This window comes from Drosophila miranda, chromosome 3 (genome assembly GCF_003369915.1).
Source record: "Drosophila miranda strain MSH22 chromosome 3, D.miranda_PacBio2.1, whole genome shotgun sequence".
In the NCBI taxonomy this organism is placed as follows: Eukaryota; Metazoa; Arthropoda; class Insecta; order Diptera; family Drosophilidae; genus Drosophila; species Drosophila miranda.
This window is the reverse complement of record NC_046676.1, coordinates 5,827,245-5,843,932: the sequence shown is the minus strand read 5'-3', so window position 1 is coordinate 5,843,932 and position 16,688 is coordinate 5,827,245. Positions and strand designations below refer to the sequence as shown.

The following is a 16,688-nucleotide window of genomic DNA, read 5'->3' as shown; positions in this document are numbered from 1 at the left end:
TGGTAATATATATATCTCAAGCGCTCCACTATCTTCTGTACAGAGCCCGTGGGCAGTGTGGCGCCCAAAATCAGTGTTGAGAATCGTTTGAAGAATGCCGAAGCTCGCCTGGCTGCAACTTTTACGCTCTTCTGTCCCGGTCAGGCATATCCAGTGCCGTTCTTTAGGTAATCCCACGGTTTGGGCAGTTTTCAATCCCCTTTTAGGCGACCCCTTAACGCATTTCCCCTTAACCACTTTGTAGAGCCCGTTGGCAGTGTGGGTCCCCGCCTCACCTCCGGCGATAAGACCAGGAACGTGGATATTCCTCTTTCGGGCAGCATTACCTTACTCTGTCCTGCCCAGGCCTATCCGGTGCCATATTTCAGGTGATTCCTCCCCAGCACAGTCCCCAGGCATTCAGGCAGTGTGCGTTCTCGATGGGGTTTTACTCACTTGATCAATTGTCTTTCCAGAGCCCATTAGTGGAGCTGCTCCCCGAGTGGCGCTGATACAAAAAACGAATATCGAATATGTTCGTCTTGGGGGAATCGTAGCCATAATGTGTCCGGCGCAGGGATATCCAGTACCAGCATTCAGGCAGGTCCTTCAACGCCCCCTTTTCTGCTTCTAACCTGGTCATTGTTGTCTTCCAAATAGAACCCATTAGCAGTACAGTGCCCAAAGTGGTTTCACTGGCAAAATTCGATATGAAAACCTATGCCAGTTCCTCCACGATGGCTGTGCTGTGTCCTGCCCAGGGCTATCCGGTGCCGTTCTTTAGGTAAAGACCCACTCGTTCAGGCAGTACTCAGAGATCCAGGTCCATAGACTAGAGTTAGTTCTAAGTGAAGTTGAAACCTTTCCAGAGCCCGTCTCGAGCACAGCTCCCAAAGTGCCGCCGCTGCAGTCGCGTCCTCTGGTTGTGCCTGGTCACAGCAGTCTCTCGATCTTGTGCCCCGCCCAGGGCTATCCGGCACCCAGTTTCAGGTACAACATTCCGGCAGTGGGGATTTCCTTGGGTTTTGGGTATTCTAGAAGTACTTCCGCCTTTTCCAGAGCCCATTAGCAGCAGTCCGCCCAAGATCAACGCTCTGACCTACAAACCGAATGTGGTGGAGTCGACCAAACCCACCGCCATCCTCTGTCCGGCCCAGGGCTATCCGGCGCCCAGTTTTAGGTCGGTTGAGATCCCATCCCTAGACCAACATCAGGCTGGGGGTTGAGTACTACTATAAACCCTGACTTTGTTCCGAACTACCTTTAATAGAACCCATTTCGAGCAGTGCACCGCGAACCCCAGCTCTGGTTCAGAAACCTCTCGAGCTGCTCGAGGGCCAGTCGATATCGTTGCTGTGTCCTGCCCAAGGATACCCGGCACCCAGTTTTCGGTAAGCCGAAAGCCAACATTCTGGAAGATGTCATTCCTCTATTCCTATTGTAGACCCCGTTGGGGGCAAGGCTCCCACTCTGCTGTCGAATGACATCAAGCGGTCGTGGATCGAGCGGATGCTGTCCGCCAACCTGGCGCTCTTTTGTCCCGCTCAGGCATACCCCGTGCCCGCTTTCAGGTTAGCTATCCAGTCGCCTACGCCAGCATTCAGGCAATCTCTTGGGCATAGTCCTTCTATATACTCTCACTCCAATACTCTTCCGTAGAACCCATTTCGGCCAAGGGTCCCACTCTTTCGGTGGACACCAAATGGTCGGGCATCGAGCGACATTGCGGCCGAAATATTGTTTTGCTATGTCCCGCCCAGGCATATCCGGTGCCTATAAGCAGGTTAAGCACATACCCTCCATCTCCCCAGAAACGTGACTTTTATTATGCATGAGAATGTGTGAACTTTAACCCCGGACAGACATAGTGGGAGGTGTGTTCTGTGTTCATTCATAAAAATGCGAGCGCGCAGAGTAAAACAAACAAAAACACACACAAAACAAAACAAACAAACGCACACAAACACACCCACACACAGGGTATATTCCATTGAAGGTGGGGCGGTTGTTCTGATCTGTTTGTATATGTTCCTGGGCTTACTTTCCCGCTATTCAATATGCCTTGCACCCACACAGACGATACAGATAAAAGTAAAATCAGAAGAGAGTGAGTACGTTCTTTCCCCACTCTCACACACCCCACCCCACCCACAGAGAAGCTCCCCCCCTCTTTCCCTTTCTACAATTTCCACAATCAGCTGGAACCGCAATCCACAAATAAAAGCTTCTGCGCATGCTTGCGATCCACACGAAATTTCCCAAACAATTACCCCTCCGCGCGTATCGTTGTGTGTGTGTGGATGGCATCCATCTCGCTCGCACATTTATTTATGAATGAACGCACGTTTTTGGGTCAACAGACGAAGGGCTTTGTCTTCACTCTCTTGAGGTCATCCACTCACCTCCCCCCCTCCCACTAAGAGGCGCTCCACTTGTTGCACCTCGCAGCTGTGCTTCCGATTCTGCGCATGCCCCTTGCCACCAGCGTTGACCTTAATGAAATATGCATCACTTTCCATCCACTTTCGCTGTTTTCTTTTGGTTTGTCTCTGAAAAGTTTCGTGATACCTTGAGGTGGGTTATCCAGGGTCAGGGTTCATGGCTCAGAGTCACGTACAACGTCTCCGAGGGGCTGCATTTGAATTTAATTGAGATTAGAGAAGCGAAAACTTCCTCAAACCGAATTCAGGCAGTTCTCTGAGTTATAGTCTCTGGGTTATAATCGCCAAGGCTCCCACTTTTTCCCTCGAATATAAGCTCATTGAGGTGGAAAAGCTAAAGGGTTCGGACTTTGCTTTGCTCTGCCAGGCGCAGGCCTTTCCCGTGCCCATCATTAGGTGAGCTCCCCACCCCTCTAAACGCCCATCCATTCAGTGCAGTTTTCAACAGATTTTGTTCGGGCCATCTTCTAATGCAATGATTTACTCCCCTATTCCCAGAACCCATCGGCTCCAAGGCACCTTCTGTGGCCACTGGAGTGCTGTCATTCCAGCAGAGTATTCCTTTAGCCTCCACCTTTTCCATGCTTTGCCAGGCGCAAGGGTTTCCTGTGCCCTTTTTTAGGTAAATCTTATAGGAATCCATCCATAGAAAGCTCGTCCTTGACCAAACATTCAGTCAGTTTTTTGATAAGTTTTATGATAACCTTCGAGGCTAAAAACCGGACGTAAACGTTTCTTTCAAGAACCCATCGGCTCCAAGGCACCTTCTGTGGCCACTGGAGTGCTGGGATTTCAGCAGAGTATTCCCTTAGCCTCCACCATTGCGATGCTCTGTCAGGCGCAAGGGTTTCCCGTACCCTTTTTTAGGTAAATCTTTTGCGAAAAGAAGTCGAACATTCAGTCAGTTTTCTTTATGGGGACATTAAAAGGCCAAAGCCCTAACAAAAATGTTTCTTTGAAGAACCCGTGGGCTTCAAGGCTCCAAGTTTTCCCAGCGTGGCCTCCACGTTTACCATCCAGACGCCCCAGAATAGTGCCGTAGCCCTCACCTGCCAGGCCCAGTCCTATCCAGTGCCCATTTTTAGGTAACAATTTTATATCTCCCCATTCTAACGAAGGGTGCAACGCTGCTCAACTGGTTCTGACTCTGAATAGGATATACAAAATGATATAGTTCTATAAGCAATTACTCCTGAAACGTATTCCTTTTAGAGCCCGTTGGTGCCAAGGCTCCGACCTTTTCGAGCGACTCCAAGGGGAGCATCTTTGAGCGTTCGGTCAATGCCAGCTTTGCCCTGCTCTGCCAGGCCCAGGCCTATCCCGTGCCCATCATTAGGCAAGTTTCAGGCGGAGATGTCACCTTTACTCGTTTCCTTTTACAGAGCCCATAGGCGCTAGAGCTCCCACCTTCTCCTCCGACTACAACTCCTTCTCCTATGCCCGAGCTGTGGACCAGAGTTTTGCATTGCTGTGCCAGGCGCAGGCCTATCCCGTGCCCCTCATGAGGTTAGCCTTAGAATACCACCCCATTACCTTCGGGCAGTTTTTCCTTAGCATATGTATGTCTATAATACGATGAGTTGTTAATTGTTGTATTGCAGAACCCATTGGCGCTAGAGCTCCTACATTTTCAACGGATTCCAATTCGTTTTCCTACACCCGTTCCGTGGGTATGAGTTTCGCATTGCTGTGCCAGGCCCAGGCCTATCCCGTGCCACTCATGAGGTAGATCCAACACTCTAGACCCTATTTCAGGCAGTTTTTAGAAGATCCGCACCCAAAAAGTATTGTTTGATTTGCAGAACCCGTTGGGGCCAAGGCACCCACATTTGCCAGTGTCTCGAAAATATCCAGTCTACTCGGCTCCAGTTCGAGTGATATTGTGCTGCTGTGCCAAGCCCAGGCGTATCCAGTGCCCTTGATAAGGTAGAGACCCGTCTCCTTTCGTTTTATTTTAGAGCCCGTCAGTGCCAAAGGTCCGACCTTTGCCAACGACATGAAGAGCTACACATTCGTGCGATATTTGGGCCAGAGTTTCGCTTTGCTGTGCCAGGCCCAGGCCTATCCCGTGCCCTTGATAAGGTAGCCCTAACATAGCATAAGGAATAAGTCTCAGCATACCCTAGACCCCACCAGATTTGAACCTTCGACTATTGTTCTTTTTGTAGAGCCCGTCGGCGCCAAGGCTCCCACATTCTCGGGCGAGTCCAAGAGCTCCACGTTTGTCAAGCAGATCGCGACTAGCTTTGCCCTGCTCTGCCAGGCCCAGGCCTATCCCGTGCCCATCATCAGGTTAGTCCCGACAATCAGGCAGTTTTCGCCCCTTTTCCTTGAGAGGAACGGAACACCCCTTAAACGAGTAGTGAAAACTTTTCAGAGCCCGTGGGTAGTGTGGCCCCCAAGATATCCGGTGGACGGCTGCAGGAAATGACCAGAACAGACCACACCGACTTGAGCATTTTGTGCGTGGGTCAGTCGTTTCCCACGCCCGCATTCAGGTGATTCCCCCAATCCCCCATCGACAGCAACATTCAGGCAGAATAGAGATCATACGGATCCTCGTTTAATTGCAGAACCCATTGGGAGTGCGGCTCCCACAGTTTCGGGCGATCGGCTGCAGGAGCAGACCCAGCAGACGGGCCACAGCTTTTCCATTCTGTGCCAGGGACAAGCCTATCCCATGCCCGTGTTTAGGTACATATTCCCGAACCCCTCTATAGATGCATCCTTCAGGCAGTTGTTGGGGAGCCATTCTCACAGAGTATTCTATGATCCACTCCACTTTTCAGAGCCCATTGGCCATGTCAAGCCACGAATAGCCGTCAAGAGCATTGAAATCAATGAGGTGCCATTGGGCGAGACCTTTGTAGGACATTGTCCTGGACAGGGTTATCCAGTGCCAGTTTATAGGTAGATCTCCTGTTAGGTTCTGGTTAGGCTCTGCCCCCGAAAAACCCCCAAAACAGTGGTGCACAGAATGAGCAAGGTATATCCCCGATAAACAAGAAAGAAAGCTCAAGGTAAGTAAAGGCCAGTCCACATGCCATGCCGGAGAAACGTGAGTAGCCCCAGGATCCAAGGAAGACTTTCTAGACTTGCTCACTCTGTGCCCTCCACTGTCCTCCAGCCCCGGCCGATGGAACCGCTCGACTAACCCACGCTCCTCCCGTTCCAGATGGTACAAATTCATCGAGGGCACAACCCGCAAACAGGCCGTGGTGCTGAACGATCGCGTGAAGCAGGTCTCTGGAACTCTCATCATCAAGGATGCCGTCGTCGAGGACTCTGGGAAATATCTGTGCGTCGTCAACAACTCGGTGGGTGGCGAAAGCGTTGAGACCGTCCTAACCGTTACGGCCCCCCTGTCGGCGAAGATCGATCCACCCACACAGACCGTGGACTTTGGCAGACCGGCCGTGTTCACCTGCCAGTACACGGGTAATCCCATCAAGACCGTCAGCTGGATGAAGGACGGCAAGGCCATGGGACACAGCGAGCCCGTGCTGCGCATCGAGTCGGTCAAGAAGGAGGACAAGGGCATGTACCAGTGCTTTGTGCGCAACGACCAGGAGTCGGCCGAGGCTAGTGCCGAGCTGAAGCTCGGAGGCCGCTTCGATCCCCCCGTCATCCGGCAGGCCTTCCAGGAAGAGACCATGGAACCGGGCCCCAGTGTGTTCCTCAAGTGTGTGGCCGGCGGCAATCCCACGCCCGAAATCTCCTGGGAGCTGGATGGAAAGAAGATCGCCAACAACGACCGCTACCAGGTCGGCCAGTACGTCACCGTCAACGGGGACGTGGTCTCCTATCTGAACATCACATCGGTGCATGCCAACGACGGCGGTCTCTACAAGTGCATTGCCAAGAGCAAGGTGGGCGAGGCGGAGCACTCGGCCAAGCTGAATGTCTACGGCCTGCCCTACATCCGTCAGATGGAGAAGAAGGCGATCGTCGCGGGCGAGACCCTGATTGTCACCTGTCCCGTTGCTGGCTATCCCATCGATTCGATTGTCTGGGAGCGTGGTAAGTAGGGGATGGGTTCCTCCCTCCCCCTGTCTCTAGGATTTCCACTCACTTCTGGATCATTCTAGACAACCGCGCCCTGCCCATTAACCGCAAGCAGAAGGTCTTCCCCAATGGAACGCTGATCATCGAGAACGTGGAACGCAACTCGGACCAGGCCACCTACACGTGCGTAGCCAAGAACCAGGAGGGTTACTCCGCGCGCGGCTCCCTGGAAGTCCAAGTCATGGGTAAGTCGAGCCTTCCAGCTGTAGCCCAGAAGAACTCTGGGCGCAGCCATACTCCATGGGCGGGTTCAGATTTTCAGCGCACATCAACGTTGGTCGCTTGTTTCACTCACGAATCCGCTCGGAACTCCACTCAGTCCCACCGCAGATAGTGCCCTTTGACTTTGGGGAGGAGACCATCAACATGAACGACATGGTCTCGGCCACCTGCACGGTCAACAAGGGCGATACGCCCCTAGAGCTGCACTGGACAACGGCCCCGGATCCCACGACCGGTGTGGGCCGGCTGATGTCCAACGATGGCATCCTGATCACCAAGACCACGCAGCGGATCAGCATGCTCAGCATCGAGTCGGTGCATGCCCGGCATCGGGCCAACTACACCTGCGTGGCACGGAATGCGGCCGGGGTCATCTACCACACGGCAGAGCTGCGTGTCAACGGTGATTAGAGAGTCCTTCCTCCGCCCCCACTCTAGAGTCGATTGATTCGTAGTTAGAGTAGTTGTTGCAGCCTTTGGTTTTTGTGTTCCCGTTTTGAACCCCTCCATCTCCACCTGCGTCCTTGCATCCGATCTATCATCTATCCAAAGTGCTGCCCCAGATTGTGCCCTTTGACTTTGGCGAGGAGAGTGTCAACGAACTGGACATGGTCTCAGCCTCCTGCACGGTCAACAAGGGCGATCTGCCCATCGATGTGGCCTGGACGAAGAACGGCGGTCGCGTCTACACCAACGATGGGATTGTGGTGACCAAGACCAGCACCCGCATGAGTGTCCTGAGCATCGAGTCCGTGAGGGCGCGCCATGCGGGGAACTACTCCTGCGTGGCCACCAACAATGCGGGGGATACCCGTCACTGGGCCATCCTGGCTGTCAACGGTTAAGACCTTCTCAATCTCTAAGCATTGTTGCCTATCCTTTTGCTTTGGTTCTTTTGTTTGTCACTCCCTTCCACCCCAATCCCAGTGCTGCCCCAGATTGTGCCCTTTGACTTTGGAGAAGACAGCATCAACGAGCTGGACATGGTATCCGCCTCCTGCACGGTAAACAAGGGCGACCTGCCCGTGGACATATACTGGACCAAGAACGGCGGACGCGTCTACACCAACGATGGTCTGATCGTGACCCGGAATAGCCAGCGCCTGAGTGTCCTGAGCATCGAGTCCGTGAGGGCCCGCCATGCGGGAAACTACTCCTGCGTGGCCACCAACAATGCGGGGGATACCCGCCAGTCCTCCATTCTTGCAGTCAACGGTTAATCCTTCTGCCACCACGTCTAGTACTTCTCTTAAGTTTTCTTTGAATTCTTTTGCACACCCATCCTGCCCCAGTCCTGCCCCAAATCATGCCCTTCGACTTTGGCGAGGATGTCATCAACGAGATGGACATGGTCTCGGCCTATTGCACGGTGAACCGGGGCGACCTGCCCCTCGACATAGCATGGACGAAGAACGGCGGTCGCGTCTACACCAACGATGGTCTGATCGTCACCAGAAATAGTCAACGCATCAGCGTTCTGAGCATCGAGTCCGTGAGGGCCCGTCACGCGGGGAACTACTCCTGTGTGGCCACCAACAATGCGGGGGAGACCCGCCAGTCCTCCATTCTGGCAGTCAAAGGTTAATCGATTGATTCCTTTGAAGATTAGCTCCTTTTTGCGTTGATTTGCGTTCAGTTTTGAATCCCTACCTCCCCATCCAATCATGCAGTTCCCCCCTCGATCGCACCCTTTTCGTTTGGCGACGATCCCGTGAACACGGGCGAGAATGCCGGTGTCCAGTGCATGGTGCAGAAGGGCGATGTGCCCATCACCATCAAGTGGACGCTCAACTCGCGTCCCATCATCAACGGAGAGGAGGGCATAACCATACTGAAACTTTCGCCCAAGACGAGCGTCCTGAACATAGCCGCCGTCGAGCAGTTCCATCGCGGGCTGTTCAAGTGCATCGCCGAGAATCTGGCGGGATCTAGCTATACCACATCGGAGCTTAAAGTGAACGGTACATGGAGAAGGGCCAACCGCAGCGAACCTCGAACTCTATCTTTATTTTATTATTTTGTATTATTTACTTGATTCTTTTTCGAACCACCCCACCATATCCGTGTAGTGCCGCCCCATGTGCTGCCCTTCAGCTTCGGCAGCGAGGTCTTCAACATGGGCGATCTCCTAAGCATCAACTGTGTGGTCCTCAAGGGGGACTTTCCCCTGCGGATCCACTGGACCCTGAATGGGGAGCCGCTGGAGAGCGCCAAGAATGGTTTCACAGTGATGCAGCTGAACAGTCGCACCAGTTATCTGGCTGTGGACGCCCTGGAGGCCAGGCATCGGGGTTCCTACAGCTGTGTGGCGGAGAACCTGGCCGGGCGGGCGATCTTTGCCGCCGAGCTGCAAGTAAATGGTTGGTGAAAGCACCCTCTCGGATCTACCTGTAGTTTGCGTCCTGCCTTTTCCTACTAACACGAACTCGGTTTATTGTGCGTTGGCGTTGGTGCGTTCTGGAGCTTTGAAAAGTGTGTGTGCTGAAGATGTTTCCCCCCCCCTCGCAGTTGCACCACAGATCAGTCCCTTCTCCTTTGGCGACGAGCCCCTGAACCGCGGAGAGGTGGCCAGCGTGAACTGTGTGGTGCCCAAGGGCGACCTGCCGCTGGACATCTATTGGACCCTCAATTCCGCCTTGATAGTCAACGGGGAGCTGGGCTTCACCATTGTGCGGCTGAACAAGCGGACGAGCTCCCTGAATGTCGACTCCCTCGAGGCCGCCCATCGGGGCAGCTACAAGTGCATTGCGAACAATTCGGCGGGCTATGCCGAGCACGTGTCCACTCTAGATGTGAACGGTTTGTCTGGATCCCCGATCCCCCTTCCCCGATCCCCGATCTCTATGTACTCGTAGTCTTGTCTTTACTTTGAGTTGCTTTAGTTTTTATTGTTTTCGTCTTCATTTCGTCACCAAGTTCCCCCGCAAATCCAACCTTTCGACTTCGGGGTGGAGCCGGCCAACACTGGAGAAATGGCTGGCGGTTTTTGCATGGTCCCCAAGGGGGATCTGCCCATGGAGATACGCTGGACCCTCAATTCGGCGCCCATTATAACGGGGGAGCATGGTTTCTCTCTGTCGCGCCTGAACCCGCGCACCAGCTCCCTGAGCATCGATGCGCTGGAGGCCCGCCATCGCGGACTGTACAAGTGCATTGCCAGCAACAAGGCGGGCATCGCTGAATACAGCGCTGAATTACACGTCAACGGTCATTAACCATATCATATCAGTCTTACTGCGTAGTTAATCCTTTATTTGGCCTGGTTTACTTGTGTTTTAATCATTAACCCCCCTCCCCACACACCTCCAAGTGCCGCCTCAGGTGCTGCCCTTCAGCTTCGGCGAGGCAGCCGCCGATGTTGGGGACATTGCTAGTGCCAATTGCGTGGTGCCCAAGGGTGACCTGTCCCTCGAGATCCGTTGGTCCCTCAACTCGGCTCCAATCGTGAACGGCGAGAATGGTTTTACTGAACTGCGGCTGAACAAGCGCACAAGTCTGCTGAATATTGATTCGCTGAGCGCCTTCCATCGCGGTGTCTACAAGTGCACAGCCACGAATGAGGCCGGGACGAGCGAATACGTGGCTGAATTACAAGTGAATGGTTTGTCCCCTCCACACCCGCTTCGATACAGTATAAGAGCACGCTTTAACCAGATAACTACCACCTGCCTATGCCTACGAGCAGAGCTCTCACCGATCTGTTTGTTGTTCTTGTTGTGTTGTTGTTTAGAGTTGGAGCACAGAGCACTTGAGCAGATCCTCCTAAAGGACTGCTGAATACGATTATTCCAAGCTATATTGAGTTTTTGGAGGTTGAAAATAGCTGACTGTGCTACCGTGCAGAACATTTTATGTGATTCACTAAAAACGTTTTAGAAACTGCCTAAGGCTCCGCTGAATACAGTCCTCAAGTGATTTTGAGTCTGTGCTTAGATGAATAGAATGAGTTTTGAGTGCTATCTTCCTGTGTTTAGTGCCCCCCCAAGTCATGCCCTTTGTGTTCGGGAACGAACCCTCCAACTACGGCGACAGTACGGCAGTACAATGCATGGTCTTCAAGGGCGACACACCGTTGGTGCTTCACTGGACGCTGAATGGACAGCCGATCACCAATGAGAATGTGGGCATACGCATCATCAAAATGTCCCCCAAACTGAGCTCCCTGAGCATCGACTCGATCAATGGCAATCACCGAGGATTGTTCAAGTGCATTGCCACAAATCCGGCCGGCAGTAGCGAGCAGAGTGCAGAACTGGTGGTCAATGGTTAATGGATACAGCACTTTTCCACCTAAGAACGTTTTGTATTACTTTTTGTGTCTTATTACGTTACATTTTCCCGTTTCCCGTTTCCCACTTCCCATTCCATCACCCGAACCAATCAATCGTATCGTTGAAGTGCCCCCACAAATAAGACCCTTTGACTTTGGCGACGAGGCCTCCAACTCCGGCGAGACGATGGGCATACAGTGTACGGTGATCAAGGGCGATCTGCCCATCAATATAACCTGGGTGCTGAACAACCACACGCTGAACAGCGGCGACATGGATGTGGTGATCGGTCGCATGTCGAGCAAGTCGAGCACCCTGAATATCGACTATATAGCGGCCGAGCACCGCGGACTGTACACGTGCCTGGCCCGCAATCAGGCCGGAGAGAGCAGCTACAGTGCGGAGCTGAAAGTCAACGGTGACTGGCTGCTTAATACCTAAATTATTGCTAAGGTTTCAGTTCTGTTTCTTTGATATTTCTGTTATCATTTCTGTGTTTGTGTTCGTGTCCCTTTCCCCAATGCGTTCCCAGTCCTGCCCAGCATCCATCCGTTCAGCTTCGATGCCGAGGCCAATGAGGGCGACAGCGTTCAGTTGACCTGCCATGTGGCCAAGGGGGATCTGCCCCTGAAGATACGCTGGACCCACAACGGTCTGCCCCTCTTCTCGCATCTGGGTGTGTTGGCCAGCAAGATCGGCGATCGTATCAGCATGCTGACAGTGGAGTCGGTCAAGGCCGGCAACTCGGGCAACTACAGCTGTGTGGCCAGCAACAGTGCGGGCCATGTCAGCTACTCCACCGAGCTGCTAGTGAATGGTTTGATTACCCATAAATATTCATTGATGTACCTTAGTATTCCTCCGTTCATTTTGATATGTTGAAACCCCCACCAACCCACACCCACACTCTTCTCAGTTCTGCCCCAAATCGTGCCGTTTGCCTTTGAGGATGTGATCAACACGGGCGACTCCATCGATTTGTTCTGCCAAATCCAGAAGGGCGATCGCCCCATCAAGGTCAGCTGGAGCTTCGAGCGCAGCCCCAGCGACACCGGCTACGACCAGCTCCAGCCGCAGATGCGCACCAATCGCATCAGCAGCAAGACGAGCATGCTCTCGATACCCAGCGCCAGTCCCGCCCACACGGGCAGGTACACCTGCATCGCCAGCAATGCGGCTGGCACCACCTCCTACGGCGTTGATCTCACAGTGAATGGTACTTGAACGAATATCGAATTCGAATATCTAGGACTAGATTTAAGGGTTTATGAAAGTACGAGTATGCGTTGCTACTAATCCACCTAAACAACCCTCTATCTTTGCCTAACTCATCTATCTAACTGGACTGTACTCATACTACACACCACCTGCCTCTTGTTTGCCCCAAAGTTGCCCCCAAGATAGCGCCCTTTGACTTTGGCGAGGAGCCCCTCAACTACGGCGAACCCGCTTCTGTGCAGTGCACAATCCTGGGCGGGGACCTGCCCATCAACGTGACCTGGCTCCTGAACAACGCCACCATCGACAGCTACCATGATATATCTTTCTCGCGGATCGGCAAGCGGATCAATGTTCTGTCGATTGAGTCGGTGTCGGGCCATCATGCCGGCTTCTATTCGTGTCATGCCCAGAACAAGGCGGGTCTCACGGCCCACTCGGCGCGACTGATTGTGAATGGTTAGCCCAGAAAGACTGACATAGTCCTCACCTAGGTCTAAGATTAGTTCACATAAGCTATAATTTACTTATTTTGATTTGAAAACCCGTCAACCCCAATCTTTAACGTCCCAGCACTGCCAAAGATAAGTGCCTTCTCCTTTGGTGATGAGTCCATGAGCTATGGGGAGTTTGTGAATGTGCAATGCACCATCTCGGGCGGTGACCTGCCAGTGAACATTACCTGGACCCTGAACGGCCAGCCCTTTGAGGATTACCTCGAAATCCTCACCACGAAGCGTGGCAAGCGCATCAACGAGCTGACAATCGAAGCGGTGTCGGCCAAGCATGCTGGAAACTATTCCTGCATTGCCGAGAATCGGGCCGGCCGTGCCAACCACACGGCCGAGCTGAAAGTGAACGGTTAGGTTAATATGCAACAATATGTAGAATGTGTGTTTCATTTTGGACTTTCCTTTTTCGTTTACCCCTTTCCCATGCATTCCCTACCCTTCCTCCTGCCCTCAAGTGGCTCCCAAAATTGCTCAATTCGATTTCGGGGACGAACCCTCGAACTTCGGGGAGTCGGCCAGCGTTCAGTGTCTGGTCACCTCGGGGGACTTTCCCGTCAGCTTCGCCTGGTACTTCAACGGACGCGAGATCAATGAGAATGTCTACGACGTGTCCATGGTGAAGCTGGGCAAGAAGATCAGCGCCCTCTCCATTGACTTTGTCCGCGACCAGCATGCGGGCAACTACACCTGTGTGGCCGTCAACCGTGCCACATCGGCCAACTTTACCGCCCAGCTGGTGGTGAATGGTACTGCCAACATACCCGAACACAATCCTTCGTAGCATGCAGAATGGAATGAGAATTACATTATTTTCGGTATTTCTTTGTTTTCCCCCTACCCCACGCGACTTGTTTCCCCTCCAAGTTCCCCCTAAGATTGCCCCTTTTGACTTTGGGGATCATGCCGTCAACTTTGAGGAGTCTGTATCCGTGAACTGCCTCATCTACCTGGGGGATCTGCCCATGGACATTACCTGGCTGTTCAACGGGGCCCACGTGAGTGCGTACACCGGCGTGTCCATTGTGAAGGGCGGCAAGAAGGCGAGCATCCTGACCATCGACTCGGTGCACGGCGGACATGCTGGCAACTACACCTGCAAGGCCCGCAACGATGCCGACTCTGCGGAGTACACCGCAGAGCTGGTCGTCAACGGTACTGAGCGGGGCATCAGCTATACGTATAACAAATAGTGCTATTTCTTTCCTTATGATTTCCATCCCGCATTACAATCACATCCCACACAGCCCCGCCCAAAATAGCGCCCTTCGACTTTGGCCAGTCGCCGTCCAGCTTCGAGGACTCTGTCTCTGTCAACTGTTTGGTTACCTCGGGCGACCTGCCCATCGACATCGAGTGGCTGCTCGGTGGAGAGCCCATCAACTTCTCCACCGGCATCGCAGTCCTGCGCGGGGGAAAGAGGACAAGTCTCCTCACCATCGACTCCGTCCATGCGGGCCATGCGGGGAACTACACCTGCAAGGCCAAGAACAAGGCGGCCAGCAGTGAATACTCTGCTGCGCTGACTGTCAACGGTTGTACACACACATCCTTACCTCTCTCTCTCTCTCTTTCGGTATCCTTAAGTGTTGTCTTTCGTTTATTGACTATCATTTACATCCTTGTGCCCCCTAGCTCCACCCAAAATCACATCCTTCAGCTTTGGCGAAGAGCCAGCCAATGTGGAGGACTCCGTTTCAGTGACTTGCCTCATTTCCACCGGGGATCTGCCCATCGACATCGAGTGGCTGTTCAATGACTACGGCATCAGCTCCTACTCGGGCATTTCCGTAATGAAGGGGGGCAAGCGGAATAGTGTTCTGAGTATTGACAGTGTCCAGGCGCGTCATGCGGGGAAATATAGTTGTCGGGCGAAGAATCATGCGGCCGCCGTGAACTATACCACGGAGTTAATTGTTAATGGTACTTCTGCTTAAGGTTAAAGATGCATCATAGGCTTAAGACGTTTAGTTTCCTTTGGTATTCTTTGATTTATATTTTCCCTCCATCTGAAGTCCCCCCCAAGATCACACCGTTCACCTTCGGTGAGGAGCCCACGAATGTGGAGGATTCTGTTTCGGTCACTTGTCTGATCTCCAGCGGAGATCTGCCCGTCGACATTGAGTGGATGTTCAATGACTACGGAATTAGCTCCTACTCAGGCATGACTGTTCTAAGAGGTGGCAAGCGGACGAGCATGTTGACCATAGACAATGTCCACGCCAGCCATGCGGGGAAGTATAGCTGTCGGGCAAAGAACTATGCAGCTACCGTCAATCACACGACCGAACTAGTTGTCAATGGTATTCCTCTCAGAAGTAGTTGGCTCTTCATAGGCTTAAGAAGTTTGATTATCATTTTGATTCCCGATTTATAATTTCCTTCACTCCAAAGTCCCCCAAAGATCACACCCTTCACCTTCGGCGAAGAACCCACAAATGTAGAGGATTCTGTGTCTGTGACCTGCCTGATCTCCAGCGGAGACCTACCCATCGATATTGAGTGGCTGTTCAATGACTTTGGGATCAGTTCCTTCTCCGGCATGACTGTCTACAGGGGCGGCAAGCGGACGAGCATGTTGACCATAGACAGTGTCCAGGCCCGTCACGCGGGAAAGTACAGTTGTCGGGCCAAGAACCATGCAGCTGCCGTGAACTTTACAACTGAATTTATTGTGAATGGTAGATGGCCTGTAGACTAGCTTTAAATAGAGTAGAGTACTCGTATTTTCTGTTTCTGTTGATTTTCCTTTGATAACACTCTCCACTCCCCGCACCACATATGTACGCACCCCTTCCTCTCAGCCCCACCGAAGCTGGCGCCATTCGACTTTGGGGAGTCCCCCGCAAACTTTGAGGATTCTGTTTCCGTCAGCTGTCTTGTGTCTTCTGGGGACCTGCCCATCGACATCGAGTGGCTGTTCAACGGGCAGTCGATTAACTACGCCTCCGGCATTGCGGTATTACGCGGGGGCAAACGGACCAGCGTCCTGACCATCGACTCTGTCCACGCGGGCCATGCGGGGAACTACAGCTGCAAGGCCAAGAACAAGGCGGCCAGCAGCGAATACTCGGCCGCCCTGATCGTGAATGGTTAACAGATAGTTGACAATAGAATAATTAAACACTAATTTGAATTATGATTTCGTGGCACAAAAAGTTAAGTTGAGTAATCTATTCCCAACCCACATCATCCTCACAAGTTCCACCAAAAATTACGCCCTTCGACTTTGGCGATGTTCCGGCGAATGTCGAGGACTCTGTTTCGGTCATGTGCCTCATTTCCAACGGGGACCTACCCATCGACATCGAGTGGCTGTTCAATGACTACGGCATCAGCTCGTACTCGGGCATTTCCGTGGTCAAGGGCGGCAAGCGGAACAGTATGCTGAATATAGACAGTGTCCAGGCCCGTCACGCGGGGATGTACAGCTGTAGGGCCAAGAATCATGCAGCTGCCGTCAACTATACAACTGAACTAATTGTTAATGGTATTCTATTCCCTCTGTAATGATCAAAGAACCCTCATAGGCTTAAGACGTTTGGTTATCATTTGTATTCTTGATTTTAAATTCCCTTCGCTCCAAAGTCCCTCCGAAGATCACACCGTTCACCTTTGGTGAGGATCCCACGAATGTCGAAGACTCTGTTTCGGTCACTTGCCTGATCTCCAGCGGGGATCTACCCATCGACATAGAGTGGTTCTTCAATGAGTACGGGATTAGCTCCTACTCGGGCATCAATGTGGTCAAGGGCGGCAAGCGGAACAGTATGCTGAGCATTGACAGTGTCCAGGCCCGTCACGCGGGCAAGTACAGCTGTAGGGCCAAGAATCACGCGGCTGCCGTCAACTACACCACAGAACTTATCGTGAATGGTACTTTTGGGGAGGACTATTCCGTAGTATCCCTCTGTAATATATGTGTATACATCTTCAGTTTGTTTGTACAGTTTTTAGTTGAGATTCCTGAGCTAATTGTAGCC

The 16,688-nt window shown here is 52.6% G+C and overlaps 1 protein-coding gene across 50 annotated transcripts in view; it reads left to right on the top strand.

The window, feature by feature from the left end:
* The window catches only part of LOC108158722 (Down syndrome cell adhesion molecule-like protein Dscam2), a 63,643-nt gene that overhangs the window by 27,286 nt on the left and 19,669 nt on the right, over positions 1-16,688 (top strand). For 30 of the 50 annotated variants that reach the window (XM_033392117.1, XM_033392153.1, XM_033392144.1 and 27 more), the window contains exons 7-9: positions 5,596-6,440; positions 6,509-6,670; positions 6,805-7,110. In XM_033392117.1, coding sequence (XP_033248008.1) covers positions 5,596-6,440; positions 6,509-6,670; positions 6,805-7,110 — 1,313 coding nt within the window. Of the gene's footprint in view, positions 1-43; positions 168-244; positions 369-1,038; positions 1,160-2,918; positions 3,043-3,802; positions 3,927-4,021; positions 4,146-4,222; positions 4,347-4,588; positions 4,713-5,209; positions 5,331-5,595; positions 6,441-6,508; positions 6,671-6,804; positions 7,111-9,623; positions 9,915-11,105; positions 11,397-11,894; positions 12,195-16,688 lie in introns of all 50 variants that reach the window. The other 20 variants (XM_017291311.2, XM_017291310.2, XM_033392155.1 and 17 more) reach the window with 15 other exon arrangements.